Genomic DNA, 19819 nt, shown 5'->3' on the forward strand with positions numbered 1-19819 from the left:
GCTGACTCCTCCTCCTCTCTAGCCCGTAGTCAGGTCACAGCACACTGGGGCTGACTCCTCCTCTCTGGCCCGTAGTCAGGTCACAGCACACTGGGGCTGACTCCTCCTCCTCCTCTCTGGCCCGTAGTCAGGTCACAGAACACTGGGGCTGACTCCTCCTCCTTCTCTCTGGCCCGTAGTCAGGTCACAGAACACTGGGGCTGACTCCTCCTCCTTCTCTCTGGCCCGTAGTCAGGTCACAGAACACTGGGGCTGACTCCTCCTCCTCTCTAGCCCGTAGTCAGGTCACAGCACACTGGGGCTGACTCCTCCTCTCTGGCCCGTAGTCAGGTCACAGAACACTGGGGCTGACTCCTCCTCTCTGGCCCGTAGTCAGGTCACAGAACACTGGGGCTGACCGGCTGACTCCTCCTCCTTCTCTCTGGCCCGTAGTCAGGTCACAGCACACTGGGGCTGACTCCTCCTCCTCTCTAGCCCGTAGTCAGGTCACAGCACACTGGGGCTGACTCCTCCTCCTCTCTAGCCCGTAGTCAGGTCACAGCACACTGGGGCTGACTCCTCCTCTCTGGCCCGTAGTCAGGTCACAGCACACTGGGGCTGACTCCTCCTCTCTGGCCCGTAGTCAGGTCACAGCACACTGGGGCTGACCGGCTGACTCCTCCTCCTTCTCTCTGGCCCGTAGTCAGGTCACAGCACACTGGGGCTGACTCCTCCTCTCTGGCCCGTAGTCAGGTCACAGCACACTGGGGCTGACTCCTCCTCTCTGGCCCGTAGTCAGGTCACAGCACACTGGGGCTGACTCTCCTCTCTGGCCCGTAGTCAGGTCACAGCACACTGGGGCTGACTCCTCCTCTCTGGCCCGTAGTCAGGTCACAGCACACTGGGGCTGACTCCTCCTCTCTGGCCCGTAGTCAGGTCACAGCACACTGGGGCTGACTCCTCCTCTCTGGCCCGTAGTCAGGTCACAGCACACTGGGGCTGACTCCTCCTCTCTGGCCCGTAGTCAGGTCACAGCACACTGGGGCTGACTCCTCCTCTCTGGGCCCGTAGTCAGGTCACAGCACACTGGGGCTGACTCCTTCTCTCTGGCCCGTAGTCAGGTCACAGCACACTGGGGCTGACTCCTCCTCTCTGGCCCGTAGTCAGGTCACAGCACACTGGGGCTGACTCCTCCTCTCTGGCCCGTAGTCAGGTCACAGCACACTGGGGCTGACTCCTTCTCTCTGGCCCGTAGTCAGGTCACAGCACACTGGGGCTGACTCCTCCTCTCTGGCCCGTAGTCAGGTCACAGCACACTGGGGCTGACTCCTTCTCTCTGGCCCGTAGTCAGGTCACAGCACACTGGGGCTGACTCCTTCTCTCTGGCCCGTAGTCAGGTCACAGCACACTGGGGCTGACTCCTCCTCTCTGGCCCGTAGTCAGGTCACAGCACACTGGGGCTGACTCCTCCTCTCTGGCCCGTAGTCAGGTCACAGCACACTGGGGCTGACTCCTCCTCTCTGGCCCGTAGTCAGGTCACAGCACACTGTCATGTTTAGCAGACAAATACACCAATTAGGCCCCTCGCACATACTGGCAGGAAACTGTAAATCACCATGCAGTTGGAAGAGAGGGGTGCATGTGTTTGGCACTGTTTCCTTTACACAGCAGGGATTTACAGTTCACACACAAAAGACTATGGCTACGAGGCGACGCCATAGCTGTAGTTTGGCCTTTTATACTAAATAGGTTTGTTTTTGTCATTCCAGTTGTCACTTTAGTTCCCTGTGGTTTTTCTAGCCTGTAACCCTAGAGGTGCTGGTGGTAGGCCAGCATTTTGTAGCATGTTGTGGTGGGTGGGTGGCTGGTAGGGGTCATAGTGGCTTTGACCCTGTCATAGTCAAGGCCACCACTGACATCTAATGCACAGTGTTTACTCTCTAGTGTCTCCTACTCAAGCTACTAGTTAAAATTAACTCCGGTTAAGGGAGCTTTGCCCTCCTAATTATACCAGGACATAATAAAGTAATAATAAATTGGATCCTGATGAAGGACTGGCTCTTGGCTTAGGCTAGGCTTAGATAATGATTTGCTGCTTTCTTGCTTAAGGTTTTGATCTTGTGGTGTGTGTGGCTTGCTGTCTGTCTATCCTCTGCCTGCCTGTCTCCCTGGGTGGCTGATTGGCTGGCTCTGGCTGGCTTGGTGGTTGGGCTGGCTGGGTTGGTTGGTTGCTTGGCTGACTGACTGACTCGCTGGCTGTCTCTCTGGCAGGACTGGCTGGCTGGCTGGCTGGCTTGGCGTGTGCAGGACCTCATTCACTAGGCTAATAGGAAGTGATGAGGAAGTCACTACATCACGCCACGTTTCCTGCTCTCTCTGTGGGGAGAAAATCCATCCAAGTAGAGTTTCCAATATGAATAAACACTGAAGGACTCGGACTCGGTTACCACTAGGGCTGTTGCGGTGACCGCATTACCGGCACACCGGCGGTCACGAGTCGTGAAGGCAGTCAAATTCCACGTGACCGTTTAGTCACTGTAACTAGGCTTCTCCAAACTCTGATGCTGCTGATGGTCATTAGTAGCCTGCCAAACTTGCTTAACTGCCTGGTACAACCACGGTGTCTGACATTGCAAATCTAATCGAACGCTTCCCGAGAAGCTCGTGTTGCGCAACATTTCTATAGGCTATGCAATTGCGAGAGAACAGAGTTTTGATGGCCTCAGTTAAAGAGGATCCCATCAGCTTTCTATAGGCTAGGCCTACTATATTTATTTCTCAACTTTCCTAATGTTCCTCTTTACAACAGGAGGATAGCCTACCTGGCTGGCATGAAAATGAACCACGGGAAAAGCGTCCTCCATTCGCTATTTTTAAGTGCATAGATGACATGTATTTTTTTCCCCCCCTACCCCTGTTTCGAGACTGGTGCGTGATAATGGTCCATTCTAAATCAAAACAAATTTCACACATTATTTACACTGCTGAGACAACATAACAACCCTGACATAACACTGCTGAGACAACATAACAACCCTGACATAACACTGCTGAGACAATATAAACGTGTGGTTCATTCTTCTAAACGTGTGGTTCTCCCTTCTAAACGTGTAGTTTAGAAGATAGCTGGCTAATGTGTTTGTAGTAATACATGATTCAATGTTTCTATAAGTATATGGAGTAATGAGTTATCAGGAAGTAGGTATATACCTTGTATTTACTAGTTGACTGATAATTCATCTAAATTATTTGTGCTTTTTGCCGACAAATTACCCAAGAGACAGGATGAGATGACGAAAACTACTTCAATCCACCTTATGTCTACTATGGCTTGTAATTTAATCTTGGTCCAAATTTCCTATGTGGACTCACTGTGCAAAAATAGATACAAAATTGCAGTGTTTGATGTTTCAAAATTGCTGTGGCCTTCAACAAACTGTCATCCTCTACAAATCCAACCAGGGCTCTGATGCTTTGATGTTCTGAGGACTGACTCTGGTCTGGTCCACAGCTGCAGGTAGCTGGCTGGTCAATGTCAGCCCAGTCACACATTTAGCCTGTATGGTTCTTGTCCAGAGCTCCAGGCCCCTCCTACGCTCAGGGCAACAGGAGAAAGCCCATCCCTTGTGGTGGCTGGCCAGGGAGGCTGGCCAGGGAGGCTGGGCAGGGAACACAGCTTTCTTTTATCCAGTCAGGCCCAGCCTGCCCCTCTCTTTGCTAGCCTTCTCCACTTCTCTGCTCTCTACTCTAACTCACCATGCAAGCAGGGGGTGAAGGGGTAGACTGTGGAACCTAGCGGTGTGAGAGAATGCGGGACGGGAGGGGGGGAAAGGAGGGGGATGGGAGGGACAGAGAGGTGGGGCAGACGGGGATAGCTCGGCATTAGCAACATTTTATTTTTATTTAACCTTTTTTTATTTAACTAGGCAAGTCAGTTAAGAACAAATTCTTATTTACAATGACGGCCTACCCTGGCCAAACCCTCCCCTAACCCGGACGACGCTGGGCCGATTGTGCGCCGCCCTATGGGACTCCCGATCACGGCCAGGACACAGGGGCAGCCTGTGGCGTTTTTAAAAGAGCAGTTGTCTGATGTTGAGTTTGGGGCCCTAGAGGAAGGAGGGGGAGGGAGGATAGGGGGGGAGGGGATTCACTCAGGAGTGAAGCTGCTCAGAGAAGCCCCACAGGAATTGTTGCCAAGGAATTTCAACAACTGATCATTTAAACTTTTAACCCCTTCAGTGACTAGTCTCAGCCAGGAGAGGAGAGGCTGGTCCACAGTGTTGATTTTCATGAGTTTCTTGTTTTGTGAAACCAGAAGTTTATTTAAGAAAGAAAATGAGCTCATAGTATATAAAACATGTTGTAAGTCACATGAACATTCTGCTTGAGTTGTTTAATCAACTTTCAGTTCACCCATGTTTTGCTTAATCATGAAGTGCTGAAGGTTGACTCAAGCGAAACTCTGAATTCTGTGGAACCTTCCCCTGGCATTACAAGCCTCCAGGGATATCACAATGTTAGGATTATAAGGGATACTTCGGTGATTTGGGGTAATTTCCTAATTGCCTAGGGTCAGACGAACTCATGGATACCACCTCCCCCTCTTTGTATTCTAAGTATATATGACATTATATTTTTGATTTATAACATCAGTTGTTTGAAAATTATTTAGGAAATGTAACTATTTTCTCAGAACAATGCATTTCATTCATCCGCTGTGACGGTGGGCGCAAGGATAGGCTGTGCGCGAGTGTCAACACAGCTGGCTAGTTGGGACAGCGGCATTTTGGAACGTGTTTGCTAGATATCAAGTAAGATAAGCGTGGGAAGAGGACATCAACAGACTGCCATTGCTCGTCCAAAGCAAGATTTTTACCTCGCAGCCATGACTGTGAAGATTGACACTGCTGGAAGTATTTTCAAGCTTTTAGCAAACTTACGTTAGCAAGTGTCTAGCTAGTCCACGTACAGTGGGGGAAAAAAAGTATTTAGTCAGCCACCAATTGCGCAAGTTCTCCCACTTAAAAAGATGAGAGAGGCCTGTAATTTTCATCATAGGTACACGTCAACTATGACAGACAAAATGAGAAAAAAATATCCTGAAAGTCACATTGTAGGATTTTTAATGAATTTATTTGCAAATTATGGTGGAAAATAAGTATTTGGTCAATAACAAAAGTTTCTCAGTACTTTGTTATATTCCCTTTGTTGGCAATGACACAGGTCAAATGTTTTCTGTAAGTCTTCACAAGGTTTTCACACACTGTTGCTGGTATTTTGGCCCATTCCTCCATGCAGATCTCCTCTAGAGCAGTGATGTTTTGGGGCTGTCGCTGGGCAACACGGACTTTCAACTCCCTCCAAAGATTTTCTATGGGGTTGAGATCTGGAGACTGGCTAGGCCACTCCAGGACCTTGAAATGCTTCTTACGAAGCCACTCTTTCGTTGCCCGGGCGGTGTGTTTGGGATCATTGTCATGCTGAAAGACCCAGCCACGTTTCATCTTCAATGCCCTTGCTGATGGAAGGAGGTTTTCACTCAAAATCTCACGATACATGGCCCCATTCATTCTTTCCTTTACACGGATCAGTCGTCCTGGTCCCTTTGCAGAAAAACAGCCCCAAAGCATGATGTTTCCACCCCCCATGCTTCACAGTAGGTATGGTGTTCTTTGGATGCAACTCAGCATTCTTTGTCCTCCAAACACGCCGAGTTGAGTTTTTACCAAAAAGTTATATTTTGGTTTCATCTGACGATATGACATTCTCCCAATCCTCTTCTGGATCATCCAAATGCACTCTAGCAAACTTCAGACGGGCCTGGACATGTACTGGCTTAAGCAGGGGGACACGTCTGGCATTGCAGGATTTGAGTCCCTGGCGGCGTAGTGTGTTACTGATGGTAGGATTTGTTACTTTGGTCCCAGCTCTCTGCAGGTCATTCACTAGGTCCCCCCGTGTGGTTCTGGGATTTTTGCTCACCGTTCTTGTGATCGTTTTGACCCCACGGGGTGAGATCTTGCATGGAGCCCCAGATCGAGGGAGATTATCAGTGGTCTTGTATGTCTTCCATTTCCTAATAATTGCTCCCACAGTTGATTTTCTTCAAACCATGCTGCTTACCTATTGCAGATTCAGTCTTCCCAGCCTGGTGCAGGTCTACAATTTTGTTTCTGGTGTCCTTTGACAGCTCTTTGGTCTTGGCCATAGTGGAGTTTGGAGTGTGACTGTTTGAGGTTGTGGACAGGTGTCTTTTATACTGATAACAAGTTCAAACAGGTGCCATTAATACAGGTAACGAGTGGAGGACAGAGGAGCCTCTTAAAGAAGAAGTTACAGGTCTGTGAGAGCCAGAAATCTTGCTTGTTTGTAGGTGACCAAATACTTATTTTCCACCATAATTTGCAAATAAATTCATAAAAAAATCCTACAATGTGCTTTTCTGGATTTTTTTCCCCTCATTTGTCTGTCATAGTTGACGTGTACCTATGATGAAAATTACAGGCCTCTCATCTTTTTAAGTGGGAGAACTTGCACAATTGGTAGCTGACTAAATACTTTTTTCCCCCACTGTAAGTGTGATGAGACTTGTTACATCGACGGACTACAATCACTTGTCCTAATATGGTTTGTGGGTGTGCTGTAAAAACTAGAAATAAGAAACCAAGGAAGTGGTCGGCTATAATCTTTCACAAACGTCTATTGAATAATCTAATTTAAAAGTATGGCTAGTTTCCCTGAATATAGATAACACTCCTCAGTAACATTAGCTAGTTTGCACCGATGTAAAAAAAAAAAAATAGTAGAAACATTTTTTTAAACCGGGGAACTATTATGAGAGGATGGAAGTGACGAGACGTTTCCTGAGGCATTCAGCGGTCCCATCAGTGGCCCATCCACGCACACCAGAACAAAATGGAGTGGGGTAAGTGTTTACGATTATCTAACATTTTGATTTGAATAGTAGCTAGCTGTTCTCATGAAATGTGATAGGCTTGTCAATTCTCTCCTGGATAGGCTGTTATGTCATCCGCTGCATCTGTGTAAATGCCCTCCTCTCAAAGCCAAAGAATAGCTGAGTACAACAAAACGACTAAGAATGCTCAGAACTGAGCATTACTTATTATTCAAAATGGAGTGGGGTCATTATTTTCCGCTGTATTCAATTTGATTCAAGTACTTTCCAACTACAATTTCCACATGCTTGAGAAACGAATAAATTGACTTTAAACACAGTGTACAAAACATTATGAACACCTGCTCTTTCCATGTCATAGACTGACCAGGTGAAAACTATGATCCCTTACTGATGTCACCTGTTAAATCCATTTCAATCAGTGTAGATGAAGGGGAGGAGACGGGTTGAAGAAGGGTTTGTATGCCTTTAGACAATTGAGACATGGATTGTGTATGTGTGCCATTCAAAGGGTGAATGGGCAAGACAAAAGATTGAAGTGCCTTTTAAACGGGGTATGGTAGTAGGTGCCAGGTTTGTGTCAAGAACTGCATCGCTGGTGCGTTTTTCACGCTCAACAGTTTCCCGTGTGTACCAAGAATGGTCCACCACCCAAAGGACATCCAGCCAACTTGACACAACTGGAGGACGCATTGGAGTCAACATGGGCCAGCATCCCTGTGGAACGCTTTCGACACCTTGTAGAGTCCATGCCCCGACGAATTGAGGCTGTTCTTAGGGGAATAGGGGACGTGCTTGCTGTGGACAGTGAATGGACTCCCCAATGGTGGAACAAGCTCCCTCACGACGCCAGGACAGCGGAGTCACTCACCACCTTCCGGAGACACTTGAAACCCCACCTCTTTAAGGAATACCTGGGATAGGATAAAGTAATCCTTCCACCCCACCTTACCCCACCCCCCCCCAAAAAAAAGTGGTTATCCCACTGGCTATAAGGTGAATGCACCAATTTGTAAGTTGCTCTGGATAAGAGCGTCTGCTAAATGACGTAAAATGTAAATGTCTGCTGGAGTAACGTCCCATTCAGAACCAGAATAGAGGACAAGCCTCAACCGTTGCCGGTAAATTCTTTGGGGGAAGGGTGCTCCTTTTCAAGTGTGCTCAGAGGCACCTTTTTTCTAGTGTGGGGCCTGACTATATCCACTGCACTAATCCCTACATTAATGCAATGTACGAAACCAAAAAGTGTCCCATATGTTCTTTCTGTATGTAATGATTGTATTCACTGGTTTCTCCTCTTTCCACATTTCAGCCACTCTTTAAGATTCTACGTCGTTCTACCCAAAACAAGCAAAACAGTGGATTGCGCGGCCAATATAGCCCCACCGCTCAAAGATTCAGGAATAACCTGATGGAGAGCGTCCTGCATGGACGAATACTGGGAGCCCAGATCCTGTTGAAGAGGCCGTCGTCTGGCTGCCAACATAGCCCCCCCCCCCAGCAAGGAGGTCACTGCAGCACACACGTCTGGCTGCCAACATAGCCCCCCCCCCCCCATGGACATGGTCCCACTACACTAATGTATCATCAGTTGTTACCCTCTGGTCATTATCACACTGGATCTGTAGCATTTTAGAAGTCTGTTAACTGTAGGATATTACTGTAGCATACCTGCTTTATACTGTCTATTGTATATTTCAACAGTTATTGATGCGAGTAGTTGTCTATACTGTCTATGGGACATTACAGGCGGTGAACTGTGAAAAATAAATGATTGTCTTTGCCGGTTCATGGATGGTCATGTCATTACACACTGTACAGTCGTGGTCAAAAGTTTTGAGAATGACACAAGTATTGGTCTTCACAAAGTTTGCTGCTTCAGTATTTTTTTTTTTTTTAGATATTTTTGTCAGATGTTACTATGGTTTACTGAAGTATAATTGCAAGCGTTCCATAAGTGTCAAAGGCTTTCATTGACAATGACATTCAGTTTATGCAAAGAGTCAATATTTGCAGTGTTGACCCTTCTTTTTCAAGACCTCTGCAATCCGCCCTGGCATGCTGTCAATTAACTTCTGGGCCACGTCCTGACTGATGGCAGCCCATTCTTGCATAATCAATGCTTGGAGTTTGTCAGAATTTGTGGGGTTTTTGTTTGTCCACCCGCCTCTTGAGGATCGACCACAAGTTCTCAATGGGATTAAGGTCTGGGGAGTTTCCTGGCCATGGACCCAAAATGTCTGTTTTGTTCCCCAAGCCACTTAGTTATCACTTTTGCCTCATGGCAAGGTGCTCCATCATGCTGGAAAAGGCATTATTCGTCACCAAACTGTTCTTGGATGGTTGGGAGAAGTTGCTCTCGGAGGATGTGTTGGTACCATTCTTTATTCATGGTTGTGTTCTTAGGCAAAATTGTGAGTGAGCCCACTCCCTTGGCTGAGAAGCAACCCCACACATGAATGGTCTCAGGATGCTTTACTGTTGTCACAGGACTGATGGTAGCGCTCACCTTGTCTTCTCCGGACAAGCTTTTTTCCGGATGTCCCAAACAATCGGAAAGGGGATTCATCAGAGAAAATGACTTTACCCAAGTCCTCAGCAGTCCAATCCCTGTACCTTTTGCAGAATATCAGTCTGTCCCTGATGTTTTTCCTGGAGAGAAGTGGCTTCTTTGCTGCCCTTCTTGACACCAGGCCATCCTCCAAAAGTCTTCGCCTCACTGTGCGTGCAGATGCACTCACACCTGCCTGCTGCCATTCCTGAGCAAGCTCTGCACTGGTGGTGCCCCGATCCCGCACCTGAATCAACTTTAGGAGACGGTCCTGGCGCTTGCTGGACTTTCTTGGGCGCCCTGAAGCCTTCTTCACAACAATTGAACCTCTCTCCTTGAAGTTCTTGATGATCTGATAAATGGTTGATTTAGGTGCAATCTTACTAGCAGCAATATCCTTTCCTGTGAAGCCCTTTTTGTGCAAAGCAATGATGACGGCACGTGTTTCCTTGCAGGTAACCATGGTTAACAGAGGAAGAACAATGATTTCAAGCACCACCCTCCTTTTAAAGCTTCCAGTCTGTTATTCTGACTCAATCAGCATGACAGAGTGATCTCCAGCCTTGTCCTCGTCAACACTCTCACCTGTGTTAACGAGAGAATCACTGACATGATGTCAGCTGGTCCTTTTGTGGCAGGGCTGAAATGCAGTGTTAATTTTCATGACAAAGAGGGACTTTGCAATTAATTGCAATTCATCTGATCACGCTTCATAACATTCTGGAGTAGATGCAAATTGCCATCATAACAACTGAGGCAGCAGACTTTGTGAATTAATATTTGTGTCATTCTCAACATTTGACCACGACTGTAGGTCTATGCTATGTTTTATTGGCTTTTACCAATTTCCCTCCAGTATTCACATGTTATTGATCTGTTATATTGACCTTTAGTATTCACGTTACAGCAGTCAGATCAATGGATCAGTATCTCATACACTACACTAGCATGTGGCATACTGTAATGAATCACTTGTAGTAGATGGCAACAAAACAGATGGTACTGGTTCTAATGGCATTTTTATTACAGTAATCTGACAAATTTGGTTAGGCCATGTCTGGCTGTGAAGCTGAATCATCGTAGTGTAAATTACAACCGGCCCATTTTACATCCTGTTTCCTTGAATCCTGTCGGCGAGGGATATTTGTGATTAACGGCACAAACAGCACATGAAGGCATGACTCTTCTGTTCCGTCGTCCCAGTCCATCTCTCCCCCCCTCCAATCGATGGCAGTCACATGTCTCCCGATTGGCGCAGTGGTCTAAGGCACTGCATCGCAGTGCTAGCTGTGCCACTAGAGATCCTGGTTCGAATCCAGGCTCTGTCGTAACCGGCCGCGACCGGGAGACCCATGGGGTGGCGCACAATTGGCCCAGGGTAGGGGAGGGAATGGCCGGCAGGGATGTTGGTAGAGCGTGGCGTTTGCAACGCCAGGGTTGTGGGTTCGATTCCCACGGGGGGCCAGTATGAAAAAAATATATATATAAATGTGTATGCATTCACTAACTGTAAGTCGCTCTGGATAAATGACGTAAAATGTAAACATGTCCCACTCTGCAGCACGAACACACGTTGTCGTTTGCCGTGGGTTGCCATGTCCCACAGTTGCCCCACCACTCCCCCTCAGACCTCAGCTCTCGCCACTGCTCCTGGTAGCTCGTCTACCTGCTCCTCCGATTCAGCCTCCCGCCGTGCTCCTAAATTCTGCCCCGAATTAAATATGGCTCTGAAATAAAAATGGTCTTCTACCTCCAAAGTCCGACATGACTTATCAAATGTTATGATGATTTACCGATAACAAGCTAGCTAGCTACTTTAGCTACGAAAGTACGCAACAGGGAGTTTTGTTTACAAAACCACACCAAGTCTCACAGGATGAGAGTGCAGGCAGAACCCAAAGGAGTCCCTAAATGAGGAAGTTGATAAAATCTCCTTAAGATTTATTAGTAGTTAAATTTTAATTTTATAAAATATAAATGACTTTGTAAAACTATTTAATGACCAACCACCCAGCTTTGGAGTAGTTAAGTCAGGGTTTCCCAAACTCGGTCCTCGGGACCCCAAGGGATGCACATTTTTTGGTTTTTGCCTTAACACTGCACAGCTGATTTTTCATATAATCAACTAATCATCAAGCTTTGATTTAATTTTGAATCAGCTGTGTAGTGATATAGCAAAAAACCAAAAGGTGCACCCCTTGGGGTTCTGATGGCGGCGTTAGCCTAGCATTTGTGTGAGACTGTAGCATTACATGTAGTAACATTTGGGGTCAGGGAAGGCCGGCAGGTACACCTAATCGCTTCCCCTGATCCTGATTTTTAGCGCTAGCTAGCTAACCATCCCACTGTTATCGGCTGACAAACAGTCTTTGGCCAGCTGGTCATATAGCTAGGGCTAGGGTGTTTCCCACTCACAGGTGGTGTAGGTACTATTTCCAGTCTGTTTTACACCTACAGTAAACAGTGTTGATAGTATTGGACTCCTTCCTCAATAGATTAGGTGAGATTTGACATTTGTAACACCCTCCCTACTTTTTTTAAATTTCATTTTCACCTGGCTGCAGGGAATGTTGGCATTTTAGACCCCTTGAATAAATATATATTGTGTAGTAGAAGACCCCCTCAGACTAATATTATTTTATGAAACGTTTTTAAAGGATAGTTTGGAGACTTCCTGGAGTCTAAGGGACAACACGATTTGTGTTTTTAGTGATGTGCAGTTCACAAACAATTTAGTTAATTTTGAACAACTCTTTTTTTACTGACTCACTTTGTGCTTTAGTATTTTTTTGTGAGTGACTCGTTCATTTTGGTGGTTTGTTTTTGACCTGCTGGCCGCAATGAGTCCTACAGCAGGTTTTATACACGCTCAGCGGCTCCAGACGTGCGTCGACCAACAACTGTCTGTCATTTATCCACGCAGGATAATAGATCAGGCAGCATAGAGGAGAAAAATACATCTTTAGAAATGATGATTTATCACATGGTGCAAGAATGAATATAATTTATTGATGATTGAATGTTATCATGGACACAGTTTTTTGTAGAAGCAAAACATAACTCTGCTCATCAAACTCAAAATGAATCGTTTGGGGAGGGGGCTGCAGTTCAAACGATATTGTGCTTATCACTAGTGATGAGGGGAAAAAAATTTCAGTTCATCGTTCGCGGGTAAGGGGTCTTGCGTGCTCTGGGCATTACTGACTCAAATGAACAAAATTAGTCAACATTTTGTTATTTTGACTGAATGAGTCAAAGATCTGAGTGAGTGAAAATAACTTCCTATAACTAGTGTGTTTGTGGGAAATCTCTGACTAGTGTTAGGAGCTAGACAGCTGTTTTGAGTGTGGTAACTCAGTTGCCCAGAGGAGAGGCGCACTAATTGTGGTTGCTCAATGCTAACTCATTCTCCGTTTTGGAAATGTGTTTGAGTGTAAATTCTCCTGTGAAGTCTTATATTCTCCTTGCTTCTCCCTCATGCTGGATTCTAAAACTACTTCAGGCTCTTACACATGGCTCTCTGCTTGTCTATAAGGAATGTCTTTCACATGGCTCTCTGCTTGTCTATAAGGAATGTCTTTCACATGGCTCTCTGCTTGTCTATAAGGAATGTCTTTCACATGGCTCTCTGCTTGTCTATAAGGAATGTCTTTCACATGGCTCTCTGCTTGTCTATAAGGAATGTCTTTCACATGGCTCTCTGCTTGTCTATAAGGAATGTCTTTCACATGGCTCTCTGCTTGTCTATAAGGAATGTCTTTCACATGGCTCTCTGTCTTGTCTATAAGGAATGTCTTTCACATGGCTCTCTGCTTGTCTATAAGGAATGTCTTTCACATGGCTCTCTGCTTGTCTATAAGGGAATGTCTTTCACATGGCTCTCTGCTTGTCTATAAGGAATGTCTTTCACATGGCTCTCTGCTTGTCTATAAGGAATGTCTTTCACATGGCTCTCTGCTTGTCTATAAGGGAATGTCTTTCACATGGCTCTCTGTCTTGTCTATAAGGAATGTCTTTCATGGCTCTCTGCTTGTCTATAAGGAATGTCTTTCACATGGCTCTCTGCTTGTCTATAAGGAATGTCTTTCACATGGCTCTCTGTCTTGTCTATAAGGAATGTCTTTCACATGGCTCTCTGCTTGTCTATAAGGAATGTCTTTCACATGGCTCTCTGCTTGTCTATAAGGAATGTCTTTCACATGGCTCTCTGCTTGTCTATAAGGAATGTCTTTCACATGGCTCTCTGCTTGTCTATAAGGAATGTCTTTCACATGGCTCTCTGTCTTGTCTATAAGGAATGTCTTTCACATGGCTCTCTGTCTTGTCTATAAGGAATGTCTTTCACATGGCTCTCTGTCTTGTCTATAAGGAATGTCTTTCACATGGCTCTCTGCTTGTCTATAAGGAATGTCTTTCACATGGCTCTCTGTCTTGTCTATAAGGAATGTGTTTCACATGGCTCTCTGCTTGTCTATAAGGAATGTCTTTCACATGGCTCTCTGTCTGTCTATAAGGGAATGTGTTTCACATGGCTCTCTGTCTTGTCTATAAGGAATGTCTTTCACATGGCTCTCTGCTTGTCTATAAGGAATGTCTTTCACATGGCTCTCTGTCTTGTCTATAAGGAATGTGTTTCACATGGCTCTCTGCTTGTCTATAAGGAATGTGTTTCACATGGCTCTCTGCTTGTCTATAAGGAATGTCTTTCACATGGCTCTCTATCTTGTCTATAAGGAATGTGTTTCCCTATGGGCCCTGGTCAAAAGTGGTGCACTAAATAGGGAATTAGTGCCGTTTGGGGACACTGCTTCTGACTACGTCCCACTTGTGATTGTGGGAGATGGCGCTGTGTCTCCCAGGCAGGAGAGGAGAGGATTTTATTTACACCCAAAGCCTTCCCGCTTTCTCTTCAACGTTCCTTTTACAAGGTTTATGAGGAACACACGCTGGGGTTCTGGAAGCCTCTTCCTTCTCCTCCTCTGATCAAAGTGGGTAACGAAGACTTGTTGTTTTTTGATTAGGGTTAACGTTAAATTAACTCCCCGTCGACGGTTATGAAGTCAATTGTCCCATTTTTCATATTCAAATTCTGGATTACCTGGAGGCAGGTAGTGTAGCACTGGCTTTATATATCTGGATGTCATTTTAATGGGGGGGGCTGATGCCATCATTAATACTCATCAGACCAACTCCTTGAATGCCCTACTCCTTGAAGTTTTCTTTAAAAAAAAACGATTTTGCTCAAAACATATTTTTTGACCCTTTAGTGCAGGGTTCTTCAAATCCGGTCCTGGAGGGCCGAAACACCTCTGTTTTTCATCCTCTCCTTCTAATCAGGGGCTAATTCAGACCTGGGACACCAGGTGAATGCAATTAACTACCAAGTAGAAATAAAAAAACAGTGTTTCGGCTCTCCAGGACCGGAATTTAAGAACCCTGGCCTAGTGTCTGCTTGTTTCTCCTTTCAATGACGACCTAGACAACCAGGTGAGGGGAGTTCCTTACTAATCAGTGACCTTAAGACCTAGACAACCAGGTGAGGGGAGTTCCTTACTAATCAGTGACCTTAAGACCTAGACAACCAGGGGAGGGGAGTTCCTTTACTAATCAGTGACCTTAAGACCTAGACAACCAGGTGAGGGGAGTTCCTTTACTAATCAGTGACCTTAAGACCTAGACAACCAGGTGAGGGGAGTTCCTTTACTAATCAGTGACCTTAAGACCTAGACAACCAGGTGAGGGGAGTTCCTTTACTAATCAGTGACCTTAAGACCTAGACAACCAGGTGAGGGGAGTTCCTTTACTAATCAGTGACCTTAAGACCTAGACAACCAGGTGAGGGGAGTTCCTTATTAATCACTGACCTTAATTCCTCAATCAATTACAAGGGAGGAGGGAAAACCTGCAGACGCTCGGCCCTCCGTGGAACGAGCTGGACAAGGGCTTTCGTGTGTTTACTTTACTGTATTTATACTTGGGATATTGCTTTTCAACAGGAAAAGTTCAAAAATCACTGGAGCATGTCTTTAAAAAAAGGCTACTTCCATTATCTCCCTAGTCTTTGTAGAAACAGAGCGATGTAATGGTCGTGTAGCCAACGCAAACCAGACCTTTTTTTATTTTTTATAAGGTTTTTAAAAATACAATTTTACATTACAACCAGATGTCTCACACTATCATTTTCTATGGAGGTCACGGGGCTAGGATTCCAAACCCCAACTGCAGTATGTTCCTGGTTAGGGTTGGGCAGTATCCAGATTTTCATACCATTCCTGCTCAAAATACCACAGTATACACGGTCTACCGCCCAAGCCTATTCCTGGTACATAGTAATTAGTGCTGCACTTAGTGAAAACAAACCCAACAGCGTTGCGAAGGTAAGCTGAAGGACAGGGAGAGTTTCTTTCCATTACCCTCCCATGTGAATTTACAGTACTCAGTTCAGGTCCAGGGAAGGGCCTGTTAGTTTGGTGATTCTTTCTCTTCTATGTATGACAACCTATCTGTTATTTGTTGACACACAACTCAAGCAAACGACTTCCCATGGCCAGCGGCCACTGGTACAGACATTCAGGCCGCTGGTACTGCTATCAGACAGACAGTGGGTCATTGACAGATTCCACAGACACTCACCTCAACTGTGTTCAATCCTTATAACAGATTGACTCAAATGTGAATGACGTTATGTAACCTGAATGACTGCCTTTGTCCTATTCGGACTGAATTACCTTTAATAATTTGTGTGGTATGTTGAGTGCAGGTTAGTTATTAGAGAACACTAGAAATTCTTTATTTTTTTTATTTTTTATCACTGACTTGTGAACAATTGACCACTATTTGTGTTCAGACAAGGTACTGTAAATCTAGACAGGGATAGTCTGCATTTTTCATGTCATAAAATATTTATTCTCACAAAGTGGTGACGTGCTCTCCCCCCTCTCTCTGTCTCCTGTAGTCCAGAGCTAACGGACAGACTCTTCTCGCCGACGTGTTCCGGAGGAGCAACCTAATGGAGAGCGATTACTTTGGCCTGGAGTTCCAGAACATGCAGATGAACTGGGTAGGTACTCCACTAACTATGACTTGATGAACGAGTTCACTGGGAAAATATCTGTTTTGATTATTCTGTAAAGAAGGGAAGATCCTAGAGGATCCTTTTGGAGTTTTAAAAGGTGGTATTTTCTCAGCTGCTCTCTAGACTTTAGACACATCGCATCTCCTCGCTCTGCAGTGTATTGGTTTAAACTTGTCGTAAAAGCACCCAAATAAAAACGTTAAGAACCGGATGTTGTTGAAACATAAATAAAAATGGTCTGGACGTGGTATAAAAAAAACCTGTCTAAAAGGAATCAGTGACACATGGGAGACCGTTAGGAGGGCTAGTTCAAAGAGGACGGACCCGGGGACGTTTTCAGATGCCTGCGAGGTTCACTGGATCCATCCTGTGGTCTGTCCAGGAGAGGTCGGAGGTTCAGTCGGATCACAGTTAAGGCAATCTAAAAGCCAACTTCCTTAATAATAAAAAAAAACCTTATCACCCAGTACACATCTGTTCTGACCTGCTGTCAGATTTGCGAAAGGAGTATTGTCATGGAGACCATAGCAATTGAAGTGCACTCAATCTGAATCGATAACGCTATAGTCGTGTAGAGATGGAGACGCCATAGTCGTGTAGAGATGGAGACGCCATAGTCGTGTAGAGATGGAGACGCCATAGTCGTGTAGAGATGGAGACGCCATAGTCGTGTAGAGATGGAGACGCCATAGTCGTGTAGAGATGGAGACGCCATAGTCGTGTAGAGATGGAGACGCCATAGTCCTGTAGAGATGGAGACGCCATAGTCCTGTAGAGATGGAGACGCCATAGTCCTGTAGAGATGGAGACGCCATAGTCCTGTAGAGATGGAGACGCCATAGTCGTGTAGAGATGGAGACGCCATAGTCGTGTAGAGATGGAGACGCCATAGTCGTGTAGAGATGGAGACGCCATAGTCGTGTAGAGATGGAGACGCCATAGTCGTGTAGAGATGGAGACGCCATAGTCGTGTAGAGATGGAGACGCCATAGTCGTGTAGAGATGGAGACGCCATAGTCGTGTAGAGATGGAGACGCCATAGTCGTGTAGAGATGGAGACGCCATAGTCCTGTAGACCAGGGATGGGCAACTTTGATGGGGGGGGTGGGGGCCACACACAAAAAATAGAAGTCATCATGAGGGTACGTAGTGGCTTGTGGGTCTACGTACCCACATCAATGCCCCCCTCGTGACAGTGAAGAGAAACAATTTTAAGTTTTAAAGAGAATTTCCTGCAATTCTACACATTTTGCCATGGGGCGGAGAGACGGTTTTTGCAATTCTAGAACTCATTTCCTGCAGTTTTACACATTTTGCTATAGGGTGGAGGCAAATGTTTGCAATGGGCCCCATCCTGGTCGGTAGTTTGACCACGCTTACTACAGGTTTAGATAGCTTGCCGCTAGACTAATTTACCAATCTAAACAAATTAGCTGACATGGGCTAATTAAGTGACTGACTGACATAAGAGAATAACTGGTGATGGACAACCACATTTTTTTAAAATTGCACCTTGTGTATTCTACTATTCTAACTCTCAACAGTAAGTTGAGACGCCGACTGAGTTCATATACACTACCAGGCAAAAGTTTGGACACCTACTCATTCAAGGGTTTTTATAGTAATTTTTTTTTAATTTTTTTTACATTGTAGAATAATAGTGAAGACATCAAAACTATGAAATAACACATATGGAATCATGTAGTAACCAAAAAAGTGTTAAACAAATAGAATGATAGAATGCCAAGAGTGTGCAAAGCTGTCATCAAGGCAAATGGTGGCTATTTGAAGAATCTCAAGTATAAAATATATTTTGATTTGTTTAACACTTTTTAGTTACTACATGATTCCATGTTTGTTATTTCATAGTTTTGATGTCTTCACTATTATTCTACAATGCAGAAAATAGTAAAAATAAAGAAAAACCCTTGAATGAGTAGGTGTGTCCAAACTTTTGACTGGTACTGTGTACACACACACAAAGGGGAGGCCACCAGTTGCCCATCCCTGGTTTAGACCTTCAACAATTTGAAAGTGATCTTTCAACTGGAATGCTTTCCCATATGTTGCTGATGTCCTTTCCTCACTAAGGTCAAAGGTCATCCAGGTGGCTGTTGTCTTTTTTGTTGTTGTCATTTTAGCAGACGCTCTTATCCAGAGTGACTTACAGTTAGTGAGTGCATACATTTTCACACTGAACGACACTGGACTCATGCTGTCCTGCATCCTTTATATAGAGAGGAGGTGGGAATAGAAGGTACATTCCTCTCTCGATCAGGCCCAGGTGTGATTTTAAGGTGGAGGGTGGGAGCAGGGTCAATGTGGCCATGGAGCCAACCCTCAAATGCCCCCAACCCACCCCCCCCAACCCCTTAACTGTCACTCACAGCGTCCACCACTGTCACCAAGGCAGCCATCTACATAGCTGTGGTCCCATCACGCCTGAATTATGACTGTTGGACAGTACCATCTCTTGGACCACTAGCCACAAACAGAGCAGAGAGGAAGGGAGTATGTGTGTCTAAAGATCTCAAGCGTTCCTTTTTAAATAATGATTTCAAGGCTCCTCATAATTTAACTTTTTTTTGTTTTTTTCAGGTTTGGTTGGAACCCACGAAGCTCGTAGTGAACCAAGTGAAGAGTAAGTCCACACAGACATGGAGCATTTCTACCACAACAGAATTGGAGTATTGTTTTAAGTTTACGTCTTGTTTGTTTGTTTCAGGACCCATGAACACCCTCTTCAGGCTTTCAGTGAAGTTCTTTCCCCCAGACCCTGGTCAGCTACAGGAAGAGTACACTAGGTCGGTCTGGCTGTCCCTCACTCTCTGCTGTCCCTCACTCTCTGCTGTCCCTCACTCTCTGCTGTCCCTCACTCTCTGCTGTCCCTCACTCTCTGCTGTCCCTCACTCTCTGCTGTCCCTCACTCTCTGCTGTCCCTCACTCTCTGCTGTCCCTCACTCTCTGCTGTCCCTCACTCTCTGCTGTCCCTCACTCTCTGCTGTCCCTCACTCTCTGCTGTCCCTCACTCTCTGCTGTCCCTCACTCTCTGCTGCGTCTCAAATGGCACTTTTATTTTAGTGTACTACTTTTTGGTCAAAAGTAGTGCACTATATAGGGAATATGGTGCCATTTGGGGACACACCCTCAGTCTTTCCTCTCTGTGCCGTAGTCGCAGTAGACGTTAACAGGACAGCTGTCATTTAAGATTGAATTGTTCTCAGTCATTATTTTGATAAGCTGATGACACTGCCTCTGACAAGCTGGCATTGTTATTATGTAAGAGACGGATGAC

At 45.5% G+C, this 19819-nt stretch overlaps 1 protein-coding gene across 3 annotated transcripts in view; it reads left to right on the forward strand.

The window, feature by feature from the left end:
- The window catches only part of farp2 (FERM, RhoGEF and pleckstrin domain protein 2), an 81605-nt gene that overhangs the window by 11906 nt on the left and 49880 nt on the right, over positions 1–19819 (forward strand). For all 3 annotated transcript variants that reach the window (XM_041840678.2, XM_041840680.2, XM_041840679.2), the window contains exons 3-5: positions 16405–16509; positions 19123–19165; positions 19250–19328. In XM_041840678.2, coding sequence (XP_041696612.2) covers positions 16405–16509; positions 19123–19165; positions 19250–19328 — 227 coding nt within the window. The remainder of the gene's footprint in view (positions 1–16404; positions 16510–19122; positions 19166–19249; positions 19329–19819) is intronic.

This window comes from Coregonus clupeaformis, chromosome 20 (genome assembly GCF_020615455.1).
Source record: "Coregonus clupeaformis isolate EN_2021a chromosome 20, ASM2061545v1, whole genome shotgun sequence".
Classification (NCBI taxonomy): Eukaryota; Metazoa; Chordata; class Actinopteri; order Salmoniformes; family Salmonidae; genus Coregonus; species Coregonus clupeaformis.